Genomic DNA, 22,400 nt, shown 5'->3' with positions numbered 1-22,400 from the left:
GTAAAATACTCGAACACATTATTTGCTCGCACCTTGTTGAACATCTTGAATTCCCATTTCCCACTACATCGTCGTCACTTATTTGTTGTTGTTGTTGTTGAATTCCATTCCTTTTTTTCCCCAATATCAGCACGGCTTTCAGAAACATTTCTCCTGCGAAACACAGCCGTTTTCTCTCGTTCACGACCTACGTCTTGCGCCTGATCGTGGATCACATACTAACTGCATATCCATAGACTTTTCTAAGGCTTTCGACGAGGTATCCCACACTCTCTATTGCTCCATAAAATGCGAAACCTCGGTATAGATAATAAGATTTTAGCCTGGATCCACTCATTTTTTACTAACCGCTCGCAGTACGTGCCTGTAAATGATAACGTATCTAATCTAACATATGTGCTTTCCTAAAGGTTCAGCAGTCCGTGGTCCGCTTCTTTTTCGCGTCTACTCGTATATTAACGACCTTCCGGATAAACTTTCCTCTTCTATTCGTCTATATGCAGATGGTTGCGTTGTTTACCGTAAAATCACTAACGGCTACTATGTGGAATTATTACAAATGGACCTTAATAACTTCCCTACTTGGTGCAAGATTTGGCATATGGAACTTCACGTATCTAAATGTAAGTCCATGCCTACATCACGTTCTAACGCAATGCATGCAACACACTCAATTAACAATGTCCCACTTGAATCCGTGTCGCTCTGTCGTGGCGAACTCCATTTTGAACGTATATTACTAACAACGCGTCCCGCGCTCTGTTACATACGCCGAAACTTTTCATCTACCCAGCTTAACGTTACAGCTGTACTGTACAAATCGCTAGTATTGGAATACGCAGCTTCCGTATGGGACTCCGGCCACAACTCACTTTCAGACTTTATCGAATCTGTACAAAATAGAGCCGCTCGTCTTATACTTTGGAATTATTCGTCTCTGCTTGGGGGTCCACAACTTTTGTTATCACAATAGTTATCTTAAGGTGTTTCTAATCTCATATAGCTACCATATATCTCTTCCCGCATATGAATCATAGGCAAAAAGTAGGAATTCCTTCCTGCTTAACCAGTTCATTTCGCGATTCGTTTTCACTCCAGACATCGTCTGGGTGGAACCATGGATCCATCGCATCGATCATCGATATCAAAGCGTTTAAGAGGTGCCTATGCGACTACTTTCGTGTTTAAATCGTCTGTTCCTATCGATGCGCCTATATTTGATATGTACTGTATTGAGTTTGAGTTGAGTTTGAATATATATATATATATATATATATAAAGGAAGATATTGAATTCGTATCACCTGGCGAATTCTGCTACTCCCACAAAGATGCGCGAAATGGATGAATCCCACAGAAAGGAAAAAGTAAAATGAAAAGATAAAGATAAATATACTGTACTGCATTTGTCATGTTTAAATCGTATACTTTTTTTGTATTTCTAACGCCACTTTTTTTTTAGATATAACGTACTTAGCACTCCCCTCTGCAATGCCTCACGGCCTTGAGAGAGAGAGAGAGAGAGAGAGAGTAAATAAATAAGCTTTGTGCGTAGCAGCGTGCGCTGCAGAGTGTGCTCCACATGCAGCTTGTTTGTCCGTTTTCCATCTATGGTCCGGACATACGGTCAAAGGTTCGAGTCTCCTTTGCTCCGCGGTACCAGTGGTGGACCTCCAATAGCGCTCCGCTTCTCTCCATCCTAGATGGTACCAGTGGTACCAGTCCTAGATGGTACCAGTGGTGGACCTCCAATAGCGCTTCCCTTCTCTCCATCCTCCGCGCTAGCCTTTCTTCCAGTTACGTCACATGATAAAGGTTCCCTCCGTCTCTCGCTGATAACAGATGATGCTACAAAGCCCTTCCGGAATGTTAGGAATCCGCAATATAAGGGCACCGTGCAGATATGTTGCCTTCGTGAGGCTACTTCGAAACCCACTCGACAATGCAGAATGTCTGCGCATTTTCCCCGTATCTTCCTCGGGCGCTGTATAAGGCGAATGTCGGCTGGTCTCTCTGTCTGTGTCTTTTCCCCATGTCTTGTTTTCTTTCCTGTTTTTTTTTGTAGTTTTTTTTTGCGGGGGGCATGGGGGAGGGGCGTGTCTTCGTGCATCCGAAATGCGTGACCGCACAATGGAGGACGACAACACGCCGGGCAGACGTTGCTCCCGGGTATTTTTCTGGATCGGTGCAGACCGACATTTGGATATAGAATCACAACGACAATTTGGCACCGTGGAGCTTCCTCGGGTATATATAGTCGTGCACGCGTGCGCTTAGGCGGTCGTGTGCGGCACGTTCGAACAAGAGACCGCGGAAATTATTCGTATAATGCGAGGAAACTGGCAGCTGTGCACCTTCAGAGATGGCTACGAAGTCTCAGTGTGCAGTATTCTGACCACGAGGAGAAAATGTAGCAAGGCTGCACAAGAAGCGTGACATCATTCATAATTAAATGTCGTCGTCGTCGTTGTTGTTGTTGTTGTTGTTGTTGTTATGTCAATACAAATGAAACGAAACAGAAGTAAAAGAAAATTAGTAATAAATAAGAACAACAACAACAACTTTATTTTGAGATGATGAACGGGGAGTTTCAAGTACAACATGATGATGATGATGATGATGATGATGATGATGGCAACAATAACAACAATAGATGATGACGATGAGATGGGGTGTTTTAGAGTTTCAAGTAGCTCTGTTAATAGTATACGTTTTTGCGTATTATTTTTTATTTTATTTCATAAAATCGATACCCATATATTTGTCTTCTGTAGTAATCATACCTGAATAATGTCCGCGAGTATAGTTGAGTTGAGTTGAAAGAGAGAAGAAAAAAAATTGACAAATATATATATTTTTTTTTGATTGCGTGTTAGCGCCGCGAAGCAACTGTGGCTATGGGCGGCGTACAGATGTGGACAGATGGAGAGAGGACAGCAGGAAGGAGTGGGAGACAATGGGATTAGTGTGCGTCCTGGGCCGACTTCAGGGGAAACTGTGCCGATATTCGTCTTGAAAGTCTTTCGGAAAACCCAGGGAAAAGCTCAGACAGCACAGCCGGCGGTAGGATTCGAACCCGCCACCTCCCAGTCTTCAACACGACCTTGGCTACCACCAACCAGCGTGCGCCTTAACCCACTCGGCCATGCCGCTGGTAAAATGGAGAAAGAGGCACTCATTACGAGAGCCGGCTACTCCGGATCACTTGGAGAAACAAGACTGGCTAACTACAACAAGAACAATGAATGACAGAGGCACTCAGTGAGTCACCCACACAGAGTGTTACATTGTGTACACTAACTTGGAGTCTGCGCAAAATCTCACAAACGCCTGCATGGCGTGGAACTGGTGGTCCGGTGACCAAGGGCCCAGAACATTAACAACATCGAAGGGTCCGCCATCCAGCCGAACTAAAGAAGCTTGTAGATACTGTCGGTGCTGCTGATACCGTGGACAGGATGATAAGATGTGTTCAGTGTCCTCAACAGTCCCACAGGTGCCACGGTTAGCTGAATCTGCCTTCCCAAGCTGGTAAAAGAAGACGTTGGCTGTGTAGGGCACAATGAGGCGGAGCCGGTGGAAAAGTGACGCGAACGTCCTACGGAACGATGTCGGGAAAGTAGAGGAGTACAGTATAATGGGAGTATAGTTCCTACAGGTGACGTGATGATAGAGGAACAAAAAAAAAAGGGGGGGGTGGCGATTTAGTGCTTTCGTAGTTTGCATATATGTTTCTCTGCCGGAAGGTAACAATACAATAGAGGTTCATGCTTCTTGCTTAGTAACGACAGGAAGGGAGTATTATGACATTCCCAGTGTGTACCTGTCACAGCTCTCTGTTCACCAAGTTCAAGTGTATTATTGCGAACTTACCGAATTATATTACAAACATAGGGTGGTCCACCAACCATGATAGAAATTCATAGTAAAAAACATAGGCCCCGGAGAGACATGCGGTCAAGGGATTTTTCTCTGCCAATAACTTTTGCCACATATTGCTAACATTTTTGTTTCATTTCAATTGACGGAAAGTTAATTTCTTGAATTGAACTCCGAAATTTCCCAAGGCAACCTAACGTCTTCTTTGCGGAAATGGGTTCCCCGTGGTCATTTTACTCAGTATAGCACATAATCCCACTCGTAATGCAATGGCAATTGCCGAAATAAATTCGCCGAAAATCCGTGGAAATGAGCCCTTGACCCCGCCTCTTTTTTGACGGCTCGTAGTTTGAGCGCGAAGCTGCGAAGAAAGGAGGTTACACTGACACGCCACACGAGGGGGGAAAGGGTAAGGTCTGCAACATTCAGGCGCTATCATTATAGTCTGGGGCACGCTTTGGCGACCCACGAAACAACATTGCGCTTGAACATGATGGAAACTTCTTTCAACCTCTCCCTAGTATTTTTTCTTCATCAACATCAACACCAACATTTAACACCATCAACAACAACAACATCATTCTTTCAACGTTGTGCTTGTTGAAAATTTCTTTCCCATTATATGATCAAATTAATTTCTAATTTTCAGCCGGCCCTGATGACAGCGCATGCTTGCTTTTATCTACACTTAGCCAAAATATTGATTTGGCTAATGGAAAAACTGCTACACTACTAGTGAGTTTGTGAAAAGAAAAAAGGAAAAAAACGGCAGTCTCCGCGGTGGGCGGTAAAGCAATTTTCCAGAAGGCGTAACGAATTAGGCGTGTTCTTGTGGACGTACAAGACTTATTACTTTGAACTAATTAGCCGGTAATGCTGTGACGGTGCTGGTGGACGTTATTATTCGAAAGTCTCCTGGGATCGCTGTAGAATACTAGTAGTAGAATACTCGTAGCTGCGTAAACACTAGGAAATGCCTGAACCACCTTTTTTTTTCTTTTTCGTTATTTTACGAATTAGGCGTGTTCTTGTGGACTTACAAGACTTATTACTTTGAACTAATTAACCGGTAATGCTGTGACGTTGCTGGTGGACGTTATTTTTCGAAAGTCTCCTGGGATCGCTGTAGAATACTAGTAGTAGAATACTCGTAGCTGCGTAAGCAATAGGAAATGTCTGAACCACCCTTTTTTCCTTTTTCACTCACTCACTCACACGCGTTTTTATTTATTTTTCAGGTAATACTTACCTACTTACACGTGGTTTTGCAATGAAGCAGAAACACGTTGCGGAGAGACAGAATATTTTGGGAGATAATTTTCTATATTCAGTGTCTATTTGTGCATTTGTGTGTTATTTTGTGAACACACCCATGTAATGACCATTCTGGTCCTTTGGGTTTACGAATAACGAATAAATGATAAATAAAAAAATGGAACGATAAATGCTCCTTTCGATGGTTGGGGAAAAAACAACAGTGCATTTGAGGATGACGAACGTGGGTGTATCACCGTCAGGGAGCATTCATGCACTCCTTTAACAGCAACCACAACAACAATAAATGAAGGAGAAGTAATGATGACGTGGAATGTTTCCCCGTGGTAGCCACAGGACCCTATCCAACTTCAGCAGAGGTTAACAAATTACATCATAAGGTATTCGTTTCTGCCTTTAGTTTTAGTAGACATATTTGCAGAACCGTTATCGGGAACACTTTGCATTCCGTTAAAATACCGCGCCTCCGAATGGAGCTCCGATATTACGAAGCCGGACGCGCATGCGCCTCCAGAACCTCCCCTTCCTGAGCCACGGTGGAGAGAAGGAGAAAGACGAATCACCCCTTTTCTCATGCAGGCCTAGCGCCTGAGGTCATGTGACCTGTGTGTGGCGGTTTTGTTGCAGATGCCTTCGTACCCAGACTGGATCCGCACCAAGCTACCCCTAATTTGAGATTCAGTCAGCTACGCTTGGGCATTGATAAGCCGCGTCTAGTGAATGGCGTCCGATGTCGGCGTCATCCTCAGATGAAATAAGATTTCATTTTTTTTTTATCATTCATTCCTTCGTGGTTTCTCGTCGAGTTTCCCTCTTTGACGCCGTCCTTATCCTTCGTTGCTCGCGAAAAAAGAATCGTACACGTGGTTATAGATATGCTACAGATACAGAAAATTAGAAATGGGACGAACGCAAAATTATATGAATCCGAATCCAAGGAAGGTTCTGCGGATTCACAAATCTGGTCCTAAAAAAAAGGGAAGAAGATTAAAAAGCCGAAGGCAAAAGCACTTCTACTGAAAAGTGTTTTGAAGCAGTTTGGTATCCTGCTTAATGGTCCTCGGACCGTGTTCGAACGCTGCACACCAGATGCAAGGCCTTAGTCTTCTTGCGGAATACTTGTGCTCCACCCGTCTGGTGACCGTACTCTGAAAGCCACCATCATCCCCTCATCCATTCCCAACGCGCAATAGGGCAGTGTATCGCCTCAGCGGCGGTGAATCGCCCGCCTCACCCAATGTATGTGTGTGTGTTAATGAAAAACAAATTAAATAATAGTTCACGTTCAGGAGGAAGCATACCGGTATACTTCTTCCTAAATGTAATCATGTTGTTCGTCGACTACAGGAAATACAAACTCTCAAGTCTGAATTCTTTCCGTAAAACTAAAGCAAAACAGGGTTACTTTAGACTTTGTGGGAAATTCTCTACCTGTAGTCCCTTAAACGACGGCAGTCCCACGCTCGGAGTCGTCCCCGACCAGTTTACCCTCCCGGATGAAGTATAAGCGACATCGTAAAGAACAAGAGAACGCTTTATTTTACCACCAGGACTTCGATGCAGACCGCAGGCTGCTTGCGCTGACTTGCGCGAACTTCCGTGACCAGCTCCTCCCGGCGCTTTCTTCTCCAGTCTTTGTAATCCGTCAATCACGCCATTCCAGCGCCCTCACTCTGGCACGTGTGTAGTCCCCCCCCCCCTCCGACTGCGAGCGGATAATCTCCGATACAACACTGTTAGCTTCGGCGTCTGTTGCTCCAGATGACTCCGGTGGTGGCCTTGATAATAACCTGCCGAGAATCCAGATACTCCCCCACCTCAAAACAGGACGTGCCGTCCGGGCACAAAGCCTGTCCCTAAAGCTATGCACAAACCGGTGCAGCGTCTAAAAGCACTACGGGCCCACGATGAACAGTTCAACACTCTTCAAAGTCCGCTTCAGAGGAGGTCTTCTGGGATTTCAATCAGGATGTCGTCCGCTGCTGGTGCAGGCGTCGGCCCGACGCGCTGGAGTAGCTCTGGTCTGTGGCGCTGGAGGACAGCGAACGCCGCTTTCATATCTGCTTCTCCGATCCCGACGGTTCTTGCGGCCCCCGTTCGCGTACGGTGGGGAGCACCCCAGCCGATCGATGGATTTCAGACACCCCGCACGCTGGTCACAAGACGCGACGCTCCTCTTCATTATCTGGGACGAGGGGATCCGCAGGATGTCGATCCTCTAGAGTGAAGCCTCGGAAAGGTGTAGGCGTCAATGAGGGGTCCGCATCGCTCAGGGGCCGCGGCTGGGAGGCCCATCTGGAGCGTGATCCCCAGACTGGGCTGCAGAGGTGGACAATCGTCCAAGTTGCCACCTACAAAGTCAAAAGAGAGAAGTGATCATGGGACATCTCCTGGCCAAGGGGGTCTGGCAAGCCCTCCGTCGACAAACTAGTGAATTTCGTTAAAACGAGATTTGACGAGAAAACGAGAGAACCTGTACCTCGGCTGCAGCAGATTCCCGCGAACGATTTCTCCGAGAGTGCCGCCAGCGCGGTCGAAACGGAGTCAGGTAGCTCTAGCGCGTGCCCCGATGCAGAATTAACCTGTGCGTAGTTGTGGGTGAGACGTCATCGATGGTTCCAGATCATCAGGCTATCGCGCAAGCCCTACAGGTGCTACTGCGACCAGGCCAGGAGTCTTTCGGGAGCAGGACCGCGGAGCTGCAAGAATCTCTGTCTTCTTCAAGTCGCAGTTGCGTAGCGGCCTACAACTAACCCGGGCAGCAGAGAGCTGGTCACGAAAAGCGGAACCGAAAAGAACATAAACAATGTGCATTGGCTTATCCTCGGGTGCCATGCCACAACATTCCAAAAGCAAACGTAGTACATCCTCCAGGCGAACAGGCTCGGTGCCCACGTTGGGCGCCAAATATGGGAAATTATCTACCTCCAGTCCCTTAAAGGACGGAAGTCCCACGCTCGGAGTCGTCCCCGACCCACACTTTTCACACCCCGTTCACACTCCCAGAGGAAGTACAAACGACATCGTAAAGAACAAGAGAGTGGTTTATCTTACCATCCGGGCTTTCGATGCAGACCGCAGGCTGCTTCCGCTCATTTCCGCGACCAGCTCCTCCCGGGAAGACCCCCGGCCCTTTCTTCTCCAGTCTTTTTAACCCGTCAATCACGCCACCCCAGCGCCCTCACTCCGGCACGTGAGTAGTTCGCCCCCCCCCCCTCCGATTGCGAGCGGATAATCTCTGATATAACACTGCAACACTGATAATCTCGTCGTCTGTTGCTAGAGATGACTCCGTGGCGGCCTTGATAACAACCTGCCGCTGAGAATCCCGATAACTTGTATAATGAGCGTTCCTGCTCGAACCCTTTCAGTCCAGAGCAATGTAAACAAACGAACAACAAAACAATCGCCGGCCAAGCTGGCTTTCGGTGGACTACGGAGGCGCCAAGTTTAAAAAAAGCAACAAACAAACGTGGTGGTGGATTCGAAAGATTCGATTCGCCGTTTTGGACACTGGGATTTGGATTCCCGAATCTCGAATCCCTGCCTAGGATTCGAGGATTCGGTTGGCCCATCCCCACAGAAAATACTATAAAGGGCACGCCGGACTTGAACGCCATGTGCTCCGTAGAAGGCAGGAATAAGCACGAAAAGAAACAAACCCCCTGGTACGCCGGGCAATTGTTTCGAACTTTGGATTTGATCCCCTTCTTCCTTTTTTTTCTTTCTTTGCTGGGAATAGCAAGCCGTCGTAGCGCAGGCTAACCTTTCCCTCCTTTTTTTAAATATAATAAACATATCCACCCCTCCCCACCCCCCTGAATATACCGTCAATAAGAGAAAGGATTAGGCGTGCACTTCGATCCTTATTGTGACGGGGCTCATTATTTCGTTCCCCACGTGATGTGGGGAACGAATCAGCAATTGAGCAGAGTATCGCCCCCTGGCGATGAAATTCCCCATTCGTCATCTCAAAATGAAGTTGTTGTTGTTGGTTGGCGTGCACTGTCTTTCTTGCTGTCAATGTAAATGGCGCTCTGCCCATCATGACCTTTCCTGTACGTAACAGGAAAGGCTTGCAAGTGGGTTTTAGCGCATCGTACCCTACCGCGTCTGCGTGCCTAAGGAATAGAGTAGTGGCTCTGCGCACTGTGCGAAGCTCTCTTTATGTTTTGCGCGTGCGCAGAACCACCAACGCTATCCCTTACGTACGCAACGGTGATAGCGTGCGATTCACTAATGTTTTCGAGTGCCGGAAAACTGGAACCAGCAGTTGCTTTACAGGGCGTATACGATACAATATATTCCCTCCCAGCCAGGACAGCTTATTCCGTTTTGACATTTATCGATTTCGTGGCATTTCACGCCGTCGGCCGTACCCACAAAGTCCAATAGGTAGCGGATACTGATTGCTGGAACAAAAGACGAAACAGATGTTTCGTGTTTTGTGCCTCATGCAATGAAGGAATGCTGTACTCTCACAGATAGTCAAACTTTCTGTGGTCATGCCTTTTCGTAAGGTCGTCTCTGCATCGTAAACACGTCAAAGCCTTATGAGGTTAACTCAATGTAACATTTGGTGTGACCTGTCATCACACCGCTAAGTCATTACTCGCTGGTCCGTGCATGCGTTGGTGATTAAGTTAAGATTCCCTCAACGGCTGGTGGTAGTGGTGAATGTTATGGTGGTCAGGTGCAGCCGCAAGTCCGTCGCGGAGTCGCAAGAAAGCAGGCCAAGGCCCAGACGTGGAGACTACGATCTTTATTCCATAGCACTCCCAATCCAAAGACCCCTCAACCAATATGGCGGTTCCCTATATTCTTCCCACTCTCCCACAGGACACCCAGTCACGTGCAAGGGGAACTCCACGAACTGTGCATTCGTGACGAACTCCAGGACGCGTCACACACTATAATACAAATACAGTGAACCCTCGTTATTATGACCATGGTCGTTCCCGAAAATTTTGGTCATAATGCGGAATTGTCATATTAATGGGGGGGATCTGCAGAGATTTCATTGCATTGTTCTCCAGGACTATAGTCGTAAAGCGCGTATGCCAGATTATCGGGGGTCATATTAACGGGGGTTCACTGTATATACATATACGCGTGGATGGGCCGGAACACGGGACGTACGTTTCCCCACATACGTCACGAGGGCCGTCAATAAGGAAAGACGATGCGGCTCTCCCCCCCCCCCCCCCAGGGAACATTGTCCCATTCTCACCACGGTCGTTATTTCGACTCAACCAGTGCCTCGTCTCGTTGTCGTGTAAGATCAAACGAGGGCTGCGTCCGTGGAGGATTCCCGGAGTCCGGAGCCCATCGCCGATGACAGACAGAGGGGTGTGCCGAGGGGACCAGCCACGCAAGCCAGTGGCATGAACCCTGTCGGTTCGTTTCACCGCTGCAGTCTACGCGGTAAGGGATCAGAAACTAACAGTGAGAGTTAACGACTCTCGTGGCATATCTATTCTGAACGATGACCATACAGCCGCCTACCAGCTCATGAACGGTTATATGTGACCATGAATGGTTCGTCCTTGCAGTCTCAAACAATTAATATTGGCATATTAGTACATTAATTGGTATATTACCGTTCTGCCTTTCAAGCGTGCGTGCCCCCGTTTCGCTAAGGGTGACTCGACGCCCGCACGCCTTTTGTTTCCAGACCTTGTAAAATTCACACGCATTATCTTTTTCCTATCGCAGTGCAAAGGAGCTTCTTCGATCCTGCAAAATCCGGCGGATCCTCTTCTGGCCGTTCAGCCATGGAGGACGCTCGCCGGAAGCTCCTGCACAAGGCCAAAATGAAGTCCCTCATGATCACCGTAGTCATCGTGCTCGCCTTCATCATCTGCTGGACCCCATATTACTGCATGATGATCATCTTCATCTTCCTTGATCCGGACGACCAGCTGACGGAAGAACTGCAGGCGGGCATCTTCTTCTTCGGAAGCTCAACCGCCATGATCAACCCCATCATCTACGGCGTCTTTCACCTGCGCAGAAATCGCCGCGGGAGCTCAAAACAGTACAACAGTAGCATGACCTCGCGTGGCGTGGCGGACTATCCATCTACGGTGCACAACAAGAGGACGCTGCGAGCACGGCGCGGGTCACCGGACGGCGTGTCGTCATCCTCGTGTGTGAACGGTGGAAGGCCGTTGATTAGGCTTAAGTACTCCGTGGTTAGCAACGGTTGTCTGAGGCAGAAGGAGACTGCGTTGGTTACCGTACAGCCTGAGAGGTGACATTGCAACTGCTGACTCCGTGGAGCGTTGCGGACCTTGGTTTCTCTGACCTCTACGTTGTGTAATACCTTTTGATGAAACTGAATTGCGATCGCCTTGTAGGCCTAAGAATGCATAGGAGAGACCCCCTAGCGAAACACAGCTCTGCGTAACTTATGGAATGAGAAGTTTTTGTGTGTGTGTGTGTGCTTTGAAATCGAACTCGTGCGCGAAAGGAAGGATTAAGAGAGGCCAGAATAGTTAGGTGTGTGGGATACGAAATGACTATGAGCTCAAGATACTTGGAGATTGTCACGGTGCCTCAGAATCACGCATGCGATATCAAACTGTACCCAACATCACATTAGCTAACAACTTACGACTACGTCCACACTCTGGATTATCTCTTCCTGCTTGCTTTATTTCGTTGATTTACCGGCTCAATATTGTTTTTTACCGGTTACTCTGTAAAACTGAGGACACAATTTCATTTTTTACAGTGCTACCCCGCATTACATCTCATGTGTCTTCCGAATCATGCCTAATTTATGGTATTACGATCTGCGTGTTTTACGCTGTATTTTCCCGATTTTTTTTTCTCTCTATGTGACGTGGAAGTACCACAAATTTAATTTATAATTTCGAGAGGTATATGACGTCACTGCACACGCAATCTGCCATCCGTCTGGCAGTACTGCTCCTCCAAGATAGTCTCCTCACGACAGCTGCTGACGGCCTTCAAACGTGGGGCGGAGAGGGGAGACTCCAAGGGTGCGTGCGGGCTGTTGCTCGTAGGCATACGCTGCAGCTCGCAGTGACATTGCCTTTGCTCTCGGAGAAATTATGACGTATGTGCCCGTTCTCTCGAAAATTCGTGGAAGCGCTTAATGTTCACTGGCGGTGTTCACGTTTTGCGTGCTGCGTCATTGAACAGGCCGGGACTAACATCTCCAATTTTTTTTATTTTATAAGTCAATCAATCAATGAATTTAGAATACGAAACAAAAGACAAATTGCATTGTGAAAGGGACTGTCGCATCCGTCCCGGTCGATTCCGAAACTATAAGTGCCGTTTTACTCCTTGTTCATCACCGACAAGAAAGCCGAAAATCCGAAGCGAATTTTCAATTTTTTTGAATAGCAAGCCGGCACTTTGTCTGGCTAACCTTTCCTTTCTTTTGTCTTCTATATAAACATATACCTCCCCCCCCCCCCGACGCGAATTAGTGGAGTAGTCTCTGTGTAATTTGATGTAATTCATGGCAAGAGCAGAAGACGGGTGTTGAGAGTACGCCGGAATTTCCTGTATGAACTCGGACACGGCCAATCAGGAAGCGGTCAATCTGCGATCAACTTGTGGAATGTCACTTCTGGGGTAACGTCGGACGTGTTCGTACAGCCAGGAGCGTAACACCGCAAGACGCCTAATTCAACGCGTCAGAGCTCACACTGGCAAACGAAAGTCACCGTCTTCACCGCGAGGACTTTTCAGTTAGTATATATAAGCTGTTTTCGGAAGACAAACATGGCCAAGTAGACTGTGTCTATGGAAAGAAGCGAGAGGGTGCAGGTAAGCTGGTATAGACTGTGTCTACCGCATCGGTCTCATACACACGTTTCCGGATGCGATAGTCCCTTTAAGCATATTGATGCCAAGGAAGACAGAGACATGCAATGGAACTCCAGTAATATCTGCTAATTCCATTCATTTTTACGGCAGAAACTAAAATTTTCCGACCCCGTCTCTCAGATATACGCGTACACATAGAGGTACATGCGATTGTGTTCGAGTGTTCTGCCTCCGCCAGCCACACAATTTTAATCTGGCCTGTGTGGCCCAGCCGATGAGCCAACACAACGACACCATCATCATTCAACTACAGAGACGTCGTCGTACGTCAATTTGTCAGAAGTGTGTCGCCTTTAGTACAACAGGTTTCCTTTTATTAGTTCACTTTCGCTCGTTATTACATGCGTTGGACCCCAAATACTATATCGGCAGTCTCACCCATCATGTTCGGGTATCACGAATTCACGAATCGCGAACTTCATTTCCACATCTTCTTTTCACAGAAACGCCGATCTCTATGACGTGACATAAAAGGTTGTATCGAAATAAAGCAATATTATCTTCTCTCCACGTGCACATGCTTGAGCATATTCTACGACCCAAAATCTCTTCATATACACCATTTTACCGTGCTGATAACCCGTAAACGAGTCCTCCGAGAATTCACTGCGAGCACGCAATCACGCACGTGCTCGCGTGTAACGCGCGCGCAGTCGCGACATGATGGCAGCTTTTGTTTTGACTCACGTTGCTTAGCGACCGGTCGACGAGCTTGTAAACTAACCCGCGGGAGGCGTCGTTCCTGTCACCGGACAAGCTGAAGTTTCGTCCACGCTCTGCTCTTTCGTGGAATTGTGTACATATACGTATCGTCGTCTAGTTGTACGCGAACTTGCATGTTGACCAACGCATGACAGACCACGAAGGGACCGGGTAAGTCGAAACGACGGTGCGGATTGATGAGAAGTGTTCATTGATTGCTCGAAGTGCATTCTGTCAGAAGGCAGGTAAGTGTAGCGACCTCACAGGCCCACGTTGTGCGATTCTTCTCAGCGTATTTGTTATCTGTATATACATATACCCAAGCAGCACAATGTACTGGAAGTCGAGTGCATTAGGGGTGGACGGTATGTGTCTTATCAATGTTCTCTAGTTTCATGAATCTGTTCAAGGCCTTTCATCTACACGTCCACCCCTTTTGCACTCGACTTTCAGTGCATTTTGCTGCTTGGGTATATATATACCTGACCCTGGTTTGCCAATTCGGAACTATGCGCAGCTACCCAGGGCCGACGAGCCGCAAACACGGCGAAACACGTGTCCTCTGGTGCTGCCGCATCGTTCCATTAGTATCTGTTTCTCTGCGTGCAGCCATAGAAGCCATATTAATCTGTAAGTTTGAATTTCAAACACGCCTAGTATCATTTATTTGTTTCTTTAATGGCTTTTGTCCCTGCATTATATATATATATCATTTGAAAACAGGAGATTCTTGTTCGTGGCTACTATCAAAATAGTCTGTCCATGTAGCAAGCTGTTTATTGTCGAATGTTGACACGTCTTTCTTTTCCAAGTTATAAGCCCATAAAAACTGGGGGGGGGGGGATAAGTTTATTAAGAAAAAGAAAGGAAATGTCAGCCAGACGAAGGTCGGCTTGCTATTCCAAACAAAAAAGGCAAAAGAAGGGGATTGCACGCTACTCATCCTGTCGAAACGCCAGTATCGGAAAATACAAGTTTTCTCAGTGGAACGTGATTATAAAAAAGCCTAATCCTCAGCGGATATGGCGTCGAGACCACGTGACTTGGGTTCTCCAAAGTAAAAGTGAAACTTCCGTAACGTAATGGAGAATGAGATAAGGCATGGCACTAGGCTTACATTCTGACATCCAATTGGTTGATGCAGCTTTCCATCGTATACGTGGTTACGCGTCACCGGTTATACTTGATTTAACGGGTCGGTTTTACGTAACTCCCGCGAATGTAAGGATTACGTCACAGCGCCGAGGACAGCGAGACTAATAACATGCTAAAAATAACGGATATGCGATGCGAATGCACGTGGTGTTTCACCGCTGCAGTGCAGTACCTTGTCCCCATCACATCCTTTTCCCCAGTGAGTTGAAAGTTGAAAGTCAAAAGTACAGCACCCAGGCCGGCTGTGCTTACAGCACTAAACTGCACAATTCACGCAAAACATAAGTGACACGACATACCTGCGGTACACCGCGCTTAATAGGTAGATCATAGTCCCCACACATAGTATCCCTAAATCGCAACGTTGGTTGATTTTAGGAGAAAATAAAATGGAGATATTGGCTTCACTAGTGTGAGGCCCGCAACTCCACATCACCTGTACCAGTTACTTTGGGTGAAAACTCCTGTAATGATGATGCCAATGATGATGATGATGATTACTGGTGGTGGTAATTCCCTGAGCTACACGCGTATGTCTAGCAAACGAAATGTTCGCTTATAGCGCAGCGCACTCATTTGCTCTGCCCACACCATTCGCACGTTGGCGCAGTATTGTTGGGGTCCGTGTTTACATACGGGTTCGTGTTTTGCAAGACATCCGCGGCTATCCGCGCGGCATCCTCGCTTTTGGATAGACATATAACGCTTTGAAATCCGCGCGGATATCCCCATTGCATCCGCAAGTAACCATTAATTATTATTCTTTTTTGTTTCCTTTGCACCATGGTATGAAGTACAATGCATACATGACGTAATGGTCTACATCTATACAAAAGTGTCATGTTCCCTTGAAGTGCCATCTTCCACGTACATGTATATTCCAACGCCAAACAACGAATGAAGGGCAGGGTCTTGTCGTCTTGCGCCATAGTAACGTGCAAGAGGATCAGGCTGGTGGCTGGGAGTCTGGCAGGTGCTATTTGTCGCCCTTAAGCGCATGCTTTCCCGCCTGCACTTACAGATATCGCTTACACTCGTTCTCGAACCGCTTTCTCCCGCATGCTATAATTCGTATCTCCGATGTCGTTCCATTCTCATCAGTCCCTCGCTATTCGAAATGACGATCACGGAGAGCTATACGGCTGGAATAGGACAAGTTATTTCCTCTTGTAGCGCTGAGTACGGATCTATAGACTGAGTATACGCTACATCAGCTTTTCGTTTTTGTTACGTTGTAATAGCTATACTAATTGGGTACACTGAGGAGAAAGTCTGGACCTTAACTGTTTCCATTCGTTTATTTATTTTTTCCCAAGCCATACAGTATATCGACCGGGAGAACCGCCAGGGCAGCAGTGAAATGGCAACAAACAAAGAATCATCCCACAGCGGAGAGACAATCCTGCAGTTCCTTCTTCTGATGTTCCAACATCTGTAATGGTTAATCTCGCGTTGATAAATGCGATACCTTTAGGGTGATCGTGATGGATATAGAAAAAAAAAAAGGAGAGGGAGGTGAGTCACGACTAGAACTAAAGGGTACGTTGTACTGTGTACCTAATTATGGTGTACCAGTGTTGGTGATGGCGAAAAACAAAGGAGGGGTGAGAGATCGAATTTATCATACGACGAATTCGTCTACTCCAACAAACACACCCTCCCCTCCCCCACCCCGAAAAAAGAAAAAAAAAGAGTGAAAAACAAGGAAGAAAACATCACTTTCACCCTCCCGATACCCTCTTACAAAAAAAAAAAAAAAAAAAGGTGGGGGTTGTAACTCTTTCTTAGAAGTACTCCCTTTGGAGTGTACATTTTCTCTAAAAAGGAGTCTTCTTAACTCCTCAATGGAGAATAACTGTACACTCGAAAGGGAGTGATATATGTGGAAAGGGTGCTCCCCAAAATGGAGTCATAACACACCTTTTTTTTTTTTTTTTAAAGAGTGTAGTACATGGAGGCGATAAAGCAAACACAGACCGCATCAGCGGTTATATGGAGTACCAAGTCGATAAGTAAATTATGTACTTTAACCTATAGACTTCACACCTGCCGCACAAGCAAAGGTCCATCCGCATATCGCTGAGACCCTTACAGGTTATGCCAGTAACCACACTTGTTCGCTCTTCCGTACCGTTTTTTTAAGCCATGCCTTGAGGGTAACTCGATATGCTCATTGAACCATCGTTGTTCACCTCTTGTTTCTCTAATGAGTACCTAGAAATAGAACGAAAGAGGATTACATTTCGGCGCTTCAATCGCTATAAACAACGCACTTGACTTGATGATGTGGCTAGGAAAGCAATAAATTTAGGTAGATTTACAGATGTTATGGATATGTCTCTGTTCTATGCTGCGGCGCTCAATTTCCTATGAAGATATTATTCTTTGTATAATACAGCCAGCTGTCGCACCGCACGTTTCGCATACCTCTAACGTGTACAAAATTATGGCACAACATAGTGGGTAGAAAAGCACGTATATCGCATGTCACAGACAACTCTGTCACAACCTTTTCGCAATCACACAATCTTTGTCACAACGTTTTTTGTTTTGTTCTTTTAAATTCAAGGACAGCACACGATTGCAACAGTCTGCCGTCGACTGTTGTTAACGTACACAATATATATCTGAGGAAGAGAAATAGCCGAAGCTCTTTGGCTGCACGTAGAACATTTTGTTTCTAAGCGCTGAACGCCGCCATACCAGCACTGGACAGCTGCTTCGGCCTCAGTGCGCACTACTGATGATGGCCCAACAAGGCCGAAACAGCTGTCCAGTGTTGGGTATGACGGCGTTGAGCACTTATAAGCAAAATATATGTCTGGTTTTGTGCGCGCTTTGGAGTCTGTGATACGTCCTAGCCATCTCGTAACGACCTACAGCGTAGATCAGCAGCATTAAAACAAATAAAATAAAACCTTCGCTAAATCGAGCGGAAAATTCGTAGTATTATTTCAAGGCAGGCTGCAACGCACCTGTAATGTGAGCAGGTTCCAGAGGCCCCCACACTGCCTTCAGAAATTTATGACAGTAGCTCCCCCAAAATGCTCTTTCCTGGCTCGTCCGGGATGGCTCATTTACTACGCCCTGTATATCGACGTACATTATTAAAGCGTCAAACAATAATAATAGCTTCAATTATACCTCATATCCAGTTGATGTTGATGAATAACCGATTGCTCGTGATGAAACCTAGCACGTTTTCAAATCAACATCTCTATAGTCTTTCCTCGTGGCAGCACCAAATTTGTAAATCTCCTATATCAAGGTGACATACAACACAACACACACGTTGGAAAGGGACGCAATGCAAAGCGGCACAACGTGCAGAACGTTCGAGTACATGGGGTTGGCTGGCAGGTGCCTTATCAGTGCGGTGCTTCATTTTGCACGTCTGCCCACAAAAAACAATACCTGTATAGGTACCAGGGCCACCCATCTGCATTCGCACTTTCAACACATTGGTGCTGCATGGATTTACGTTCGGAAGTTTTAGCTGATTGGAAAGAATGTTCCAAGAACGGTTAAACGGTAACTGTTCCGAAAACATGTAAAGCCAATGAAAAGATGGCTAAGAAGCCAGCGAGCTGGTGAAGTTGATGCATAATGTAAAACCCCGAGACTAGGGAACACGTAGGGAACCTCGTGTTCCCTAGTCTCGGGTTTTTACATTATGCATGTAAAGCCAATCCCGCGAGGCTTTTCATAGGAATGACATCAGATATTTCGGTAGCTTTGATTTGACGACGTTCTTTATCGCATTATTTTCGTGGAATTTATTCTAGTCTGCATGATGCATTCACATCTTCCTGATCTTCTGTATAGTGGTGGATACTGAAGATAATTTCACGTAACGATCTGGCGTTATAGTTTAGTGTAAGGGGAACGTAATTAAATTAATGTGATCAATTAATATGTTAACATATATTGATATATTAAAATTAATATAAATATAATTCATTATTTAAGCTACTTAAGTTAATCACATTCTATTTATTCATTTTAACGGGTTTGATTAATTCATTAAATTAGATCCGCGCAATGAAATTTTGCTCTCAAGACCTCGCGAACCCCTCAAACAGAGAGATCCTCCCCATAAATTCTCTATTCAATCTGGAACTGAAGATGGCTTACGAAAAAGGCACAACCAGGCTTGCGCCATGAATGCGACATCAGATAACGACTTGGAAACAATTGTTTTTCGCGTTATCTCTTTTCGTTGCCTGTAGTGTCTCTTATCACCTGTGTTTCGAACCTTTACCATTAAAGGTTCGCAGAAGTTATCTTCTCATTCTAACAGCGTTTGTCGAGGCCGTGCATGCCATCCGTGTCGCTTCCGCCATTGTACGAGCTACGGCGTTGGTATCCCTCGGAACGTGCTTGTTAATTGGATGACCCTAAGAAGGAACGTGGCCACAATAACTGCTGTTGTCGGTTGCTCCACAGATTTGTCGAGAAAGAAACGTAGCAGGTGACCCAACCTCCACTAGACGGTGAGCTATAAGGCCGACGCTGTTTATACAGCAGAAGAGCAATTATCAACGCGTCGATGCTGACTGCAGCGGTTACTGCGAAGATAATCTTGTGGCTGGCTTTTCCAAACGGTAAGTTATTGTTGTTATAGCGTCTGGCGGACAGTCCTCCCGATTGGAAGGGCTTTCAATGGACTTAAGGTAGTAATACACCCTCCATCTTTGTTTCTACCACCACGCACAACACGGGGATCCTGTTAAGGCCATGTTATGTATGTACTTTGTTGTCAGTGTGTTTCACTTAGCATCTATAGCTCGAATCTGAAATATGTGCGAATCATCTCCGCTAACCAAATATAATGATATTGCTGGACGTATCGATTTTAGATATATTTTTTTCTAGCGCGCTCATGATAATAGAGTTCCCATTTGAGGCGTCTCCATTACGTGAGGCACCCTATAAAAGTGAACGATTTCATTTCTTTTTTTTTCTTTGTCATCTTCTAAGCGCTGTATGAGAAAGTTCACACCGAAAATCTAGCCTCATTAACCATAAATCTACCAGCCAAGACACGTTTCACGCAAATTGAGCAATTCCCCGGTGCGATATATACGATCTTATAAATGAAGAGAGGATTAAGTGTGTCACGTCCCCCTAATTTTACGATTTATCTCGCAGATAAAGCGACATGCGTTGCGCTGCGTTTGAGTTACTTCTAACATCATTTAGACCACCGCCCCAGTAGACGAAATCAGGGACAGACACCAATTGTACAGGCAGTTACAAGTGATTGATTTTGATTAACTCTTCGAATAAACGTGCATCTTCAAGCAATTGTGCGTTAGTTGGGTCTTCTAATTTTGCTGCCGCGTATTTGTAGATTACAGTTTTATCTTCACGTCCTTGCTCGAAGCGTGGTCAAAGTTGATGAACACATACATGAATGACATCCAATCAGTGCCACTATCACCCAAGCAGCACAATGTACCGAAAGTCGAGTGCAATAGGGGTGGACGGTATGTGTCTTATCAATGTTCTTTAGTTTCACCAGTTCGTTCAAGGTCTTCCACCTACCCGTCCACCCCTATTGCACTCGACTTTCAGTACATTGTGCTGCTTGGGCAGATGCGTACTCCGTGCTGCGTTCGCGCAACACAATTCCACGTGATGCAGCTTTAGAAAGAAGCTGGCCGAGGGCTGAAGAGGACAAGGAACGGGGGGAGGGGGATATATGTTTATTGTGACAAAAAGAGGGAGAGGAGTGAAAGGTTAGCATGCGCAAGACACGGAATACAAGCGAACTCTTCATGAACACAGGTGCACTGGGCTCCTTGTCTGGCCACAGTATGACCACATTCCTCCAAGCCACTTTCTCTCTCTCTCTCTTTTCTTTTTTTTTCAAAACCCTACGCTCCTTTCCGTTGTATTGTTGACTGATTAAATGAGTCACAAAATTAGTGAGCCCATCTTCCTTAACGTTTCAGCCTTTCCTTTCCTTGCTATATATATATTCATTGGAGCCATTTATATCTGCACCGCACGGCAACTTGTAACTGGGTGCGTCACGTTGTGGAATGCCCATGGCGCTTCCAGTACAGCTGCGACGATTGTTGAGTACAGCGGTGAGCAGCCACACGTAACCGCCTGGCATGGGGTCACTCTAGCCGCATCACTCCGCGTACCGCCGAAGTGTACCGCAGTAGTGCACCGACGCCGAAACTACTCTTTGAAAAAAGAAAATAAATGAATAAATAAGGCAGGGAGTAATTACGGCTTCTATAGTTCCGTAGGTCGCAATAACTCCGCATTTTATTCCTATGGCCCTGAATTTACTCCCCATCACTGCAATATCCCCTAAAGTCCCCTGGTGGTTCTGCAGTAGAATCGATAGGTTCTTCCCCCCCCCCCCCCTTCTTTTAAATCTAGACGGCTTGTCTGGATTTCGCCTGTCGTGTCCACAAGATACCTGCCCCGACGCAAAAGGGACTAGGCGAACCTGAACCAGAACCTAATTTCTCCGAAGGAGTAGCTCTGTTAAGGCTGGCGGACTCTATTGTGGTGTCGTCCTCAGGTTGGTCCTGGGTAGAGTTTCCTTGCTATGTGCTGCCTGTCCTTCAGCTCCAACACATTGCATTGCTTTCTGTGAAAAAGGTCAGCGTTGTAGACTGTTTCAAGTCTGAAAATCGCGTTGCACCACTGGCTTTTCTGCCCCCTCTAAGACCCCGTCAGCTTCGTCATCGTCATCACCATCCTCTCATTTTTCCCCAATAGCAATGGGGTAGCATTCTGCTCAATGAGCGGAAGACATCTCCATATCATCGTCATCATGTATCTCTCTCTCTATCTATCTATCTCTCTCTGCAGATAACTTCTGCCAACGGATAGTTTCTTCGCGAAAAGCGTCAATCGCGTTACAGTCGCTACAGCACATGCCCATATTCACACGGTTTCATGTTATTCCGTTTGAAGTCCTGTCCGCGGGGGTCACCGTCGTAAAGCGATACCATAAACAAAGACTGGTGACAGCAAACTCCATTGACGGTCCTGTGTCTCAGAAGCGGTTCTTCTGTTTACTCTACCCTGTGGATGAACTCAAACTTCCCAGCTAAAATGTCTTCTGTGCTTAAAAAAATGGCGTCTATTTATCTTCCATTTCGCCGTTCTATTTCGTTTCGTTTGTGTTGGGCACGTGATGTGTGCACGTTGCGTGTGCAAAGCGCCTCTAGGCCTCTGGGTGTTACTGAATATTCATTTCCGTCAGCAGCCTTAAAAATATTAATTAATGTGCAGATGAGCCCAACCAGAGAGGAGGGTGGAGAGCGCAAGAAGCACTCCGACTTGTGTGTATAGGAGCGCGGGAGCGCCACACTCCGCAAAAGGAGATATCCCGTTTAGTAAATAGGAGCGCACTCCATGCGCTGCGGTGCCGCTACTGAACGCGCCCATAGAGTCAAGTATTGGAACACACTCTCTATACCACGTCTTCTGTAATCTAGGTGATGTCGATCAGAGCCACCGTTTGTGTCCATCTGAAACAGTCTGTCAATAATA

The 22,400-nt window shown here is 46.3% G+C and overlaps 2 protein-coding genes and 1 long non-coding RNA gene across 6 annotated transcripts in view; 2 read left to right on the top strand and 1 right to left on the bottom strand.

The window, feature by feature from the left end:
• Positions 1-13,525, top strand: part of LOC135371273 (gonadotropin-releasing hormone receptor-like) — a 271,561-nt gene extending 258,036 nt beyond the window's left edge. For both annotated transcript variants that reach the window (XM_064605370.1, XM_064605369.1), the window contains exon 3: positions 10,869-13,525. In XM_064605370.1, coding sequence (XP_064461440.1) covers positions 10,869-11,410 — 542 coding nt within the window. In that variant the 3' untranslated portion in view covers positions 11,411-13,525. The remainder of the gene's footprint in view (positions 1-10,868) is intronic.
• LOC135371274 (uncharacterized) lies at positions 6,674-8,256 on the bottom strand. Its single transcript, XR_010415548.1, has 3 exons — positions 8,208-8,256; positions 7,633-7,922; positions 6,674-7,504 (listed from the first exon to the last, which is right to left on the bottom strand). It is a non-coding gene; the product is annotated as an uncharacterized LOC135371274 (long non-coding RNA).
• A 266-nt stretch (positions 13,526-13,791) lies between the features above and the next one.
• The window catches only part of LOC135371271 (mucin-2-like), a 40,031-nt gene continuing 31,422 nt past the window's right edge, over positions 13,792-22,400 (top strand). For 2 of the 3 annotated variants that reach the window (XM_064605367.1, XM_064605364.1), the window contains exon 1: positions 19,170-19,480. In XM_064605367.1, coding sequence (XP_064461437.1) covers positions 19,426-19,480 — 55 coding nt within the window. In that variant the 5' untranslated portion in view covers positions 19,170-19,425. Of the gene's footprint in view, positions 13,893-19,169; positions 19,481-22,400 lie in introns of those variants that run through there. The other variant, XM_064605365.1, reaches the window with a different exon arrangement.

The sequence above is a fragment of the Ornithodoros turicata genome, chromosome 10, assembly GCF_037126465.1.
Source record: "Ornithodoros turicata isolate Travis chromosome 10, ASM3712646v1, whole genome shotgun sequence".
In the NCBI taxonomy this organism is placed as follows: Eukaryota; Metazoa; Arthropoda; class Arachnida; order Ixodida; family Argasidae; genus Ornithodoros; species Ornithodoros turicata.
Note: the sequence above shows the minus strand (reverse complement) of the source record. Positions and strands in the feature narration are given on the sequence as shown.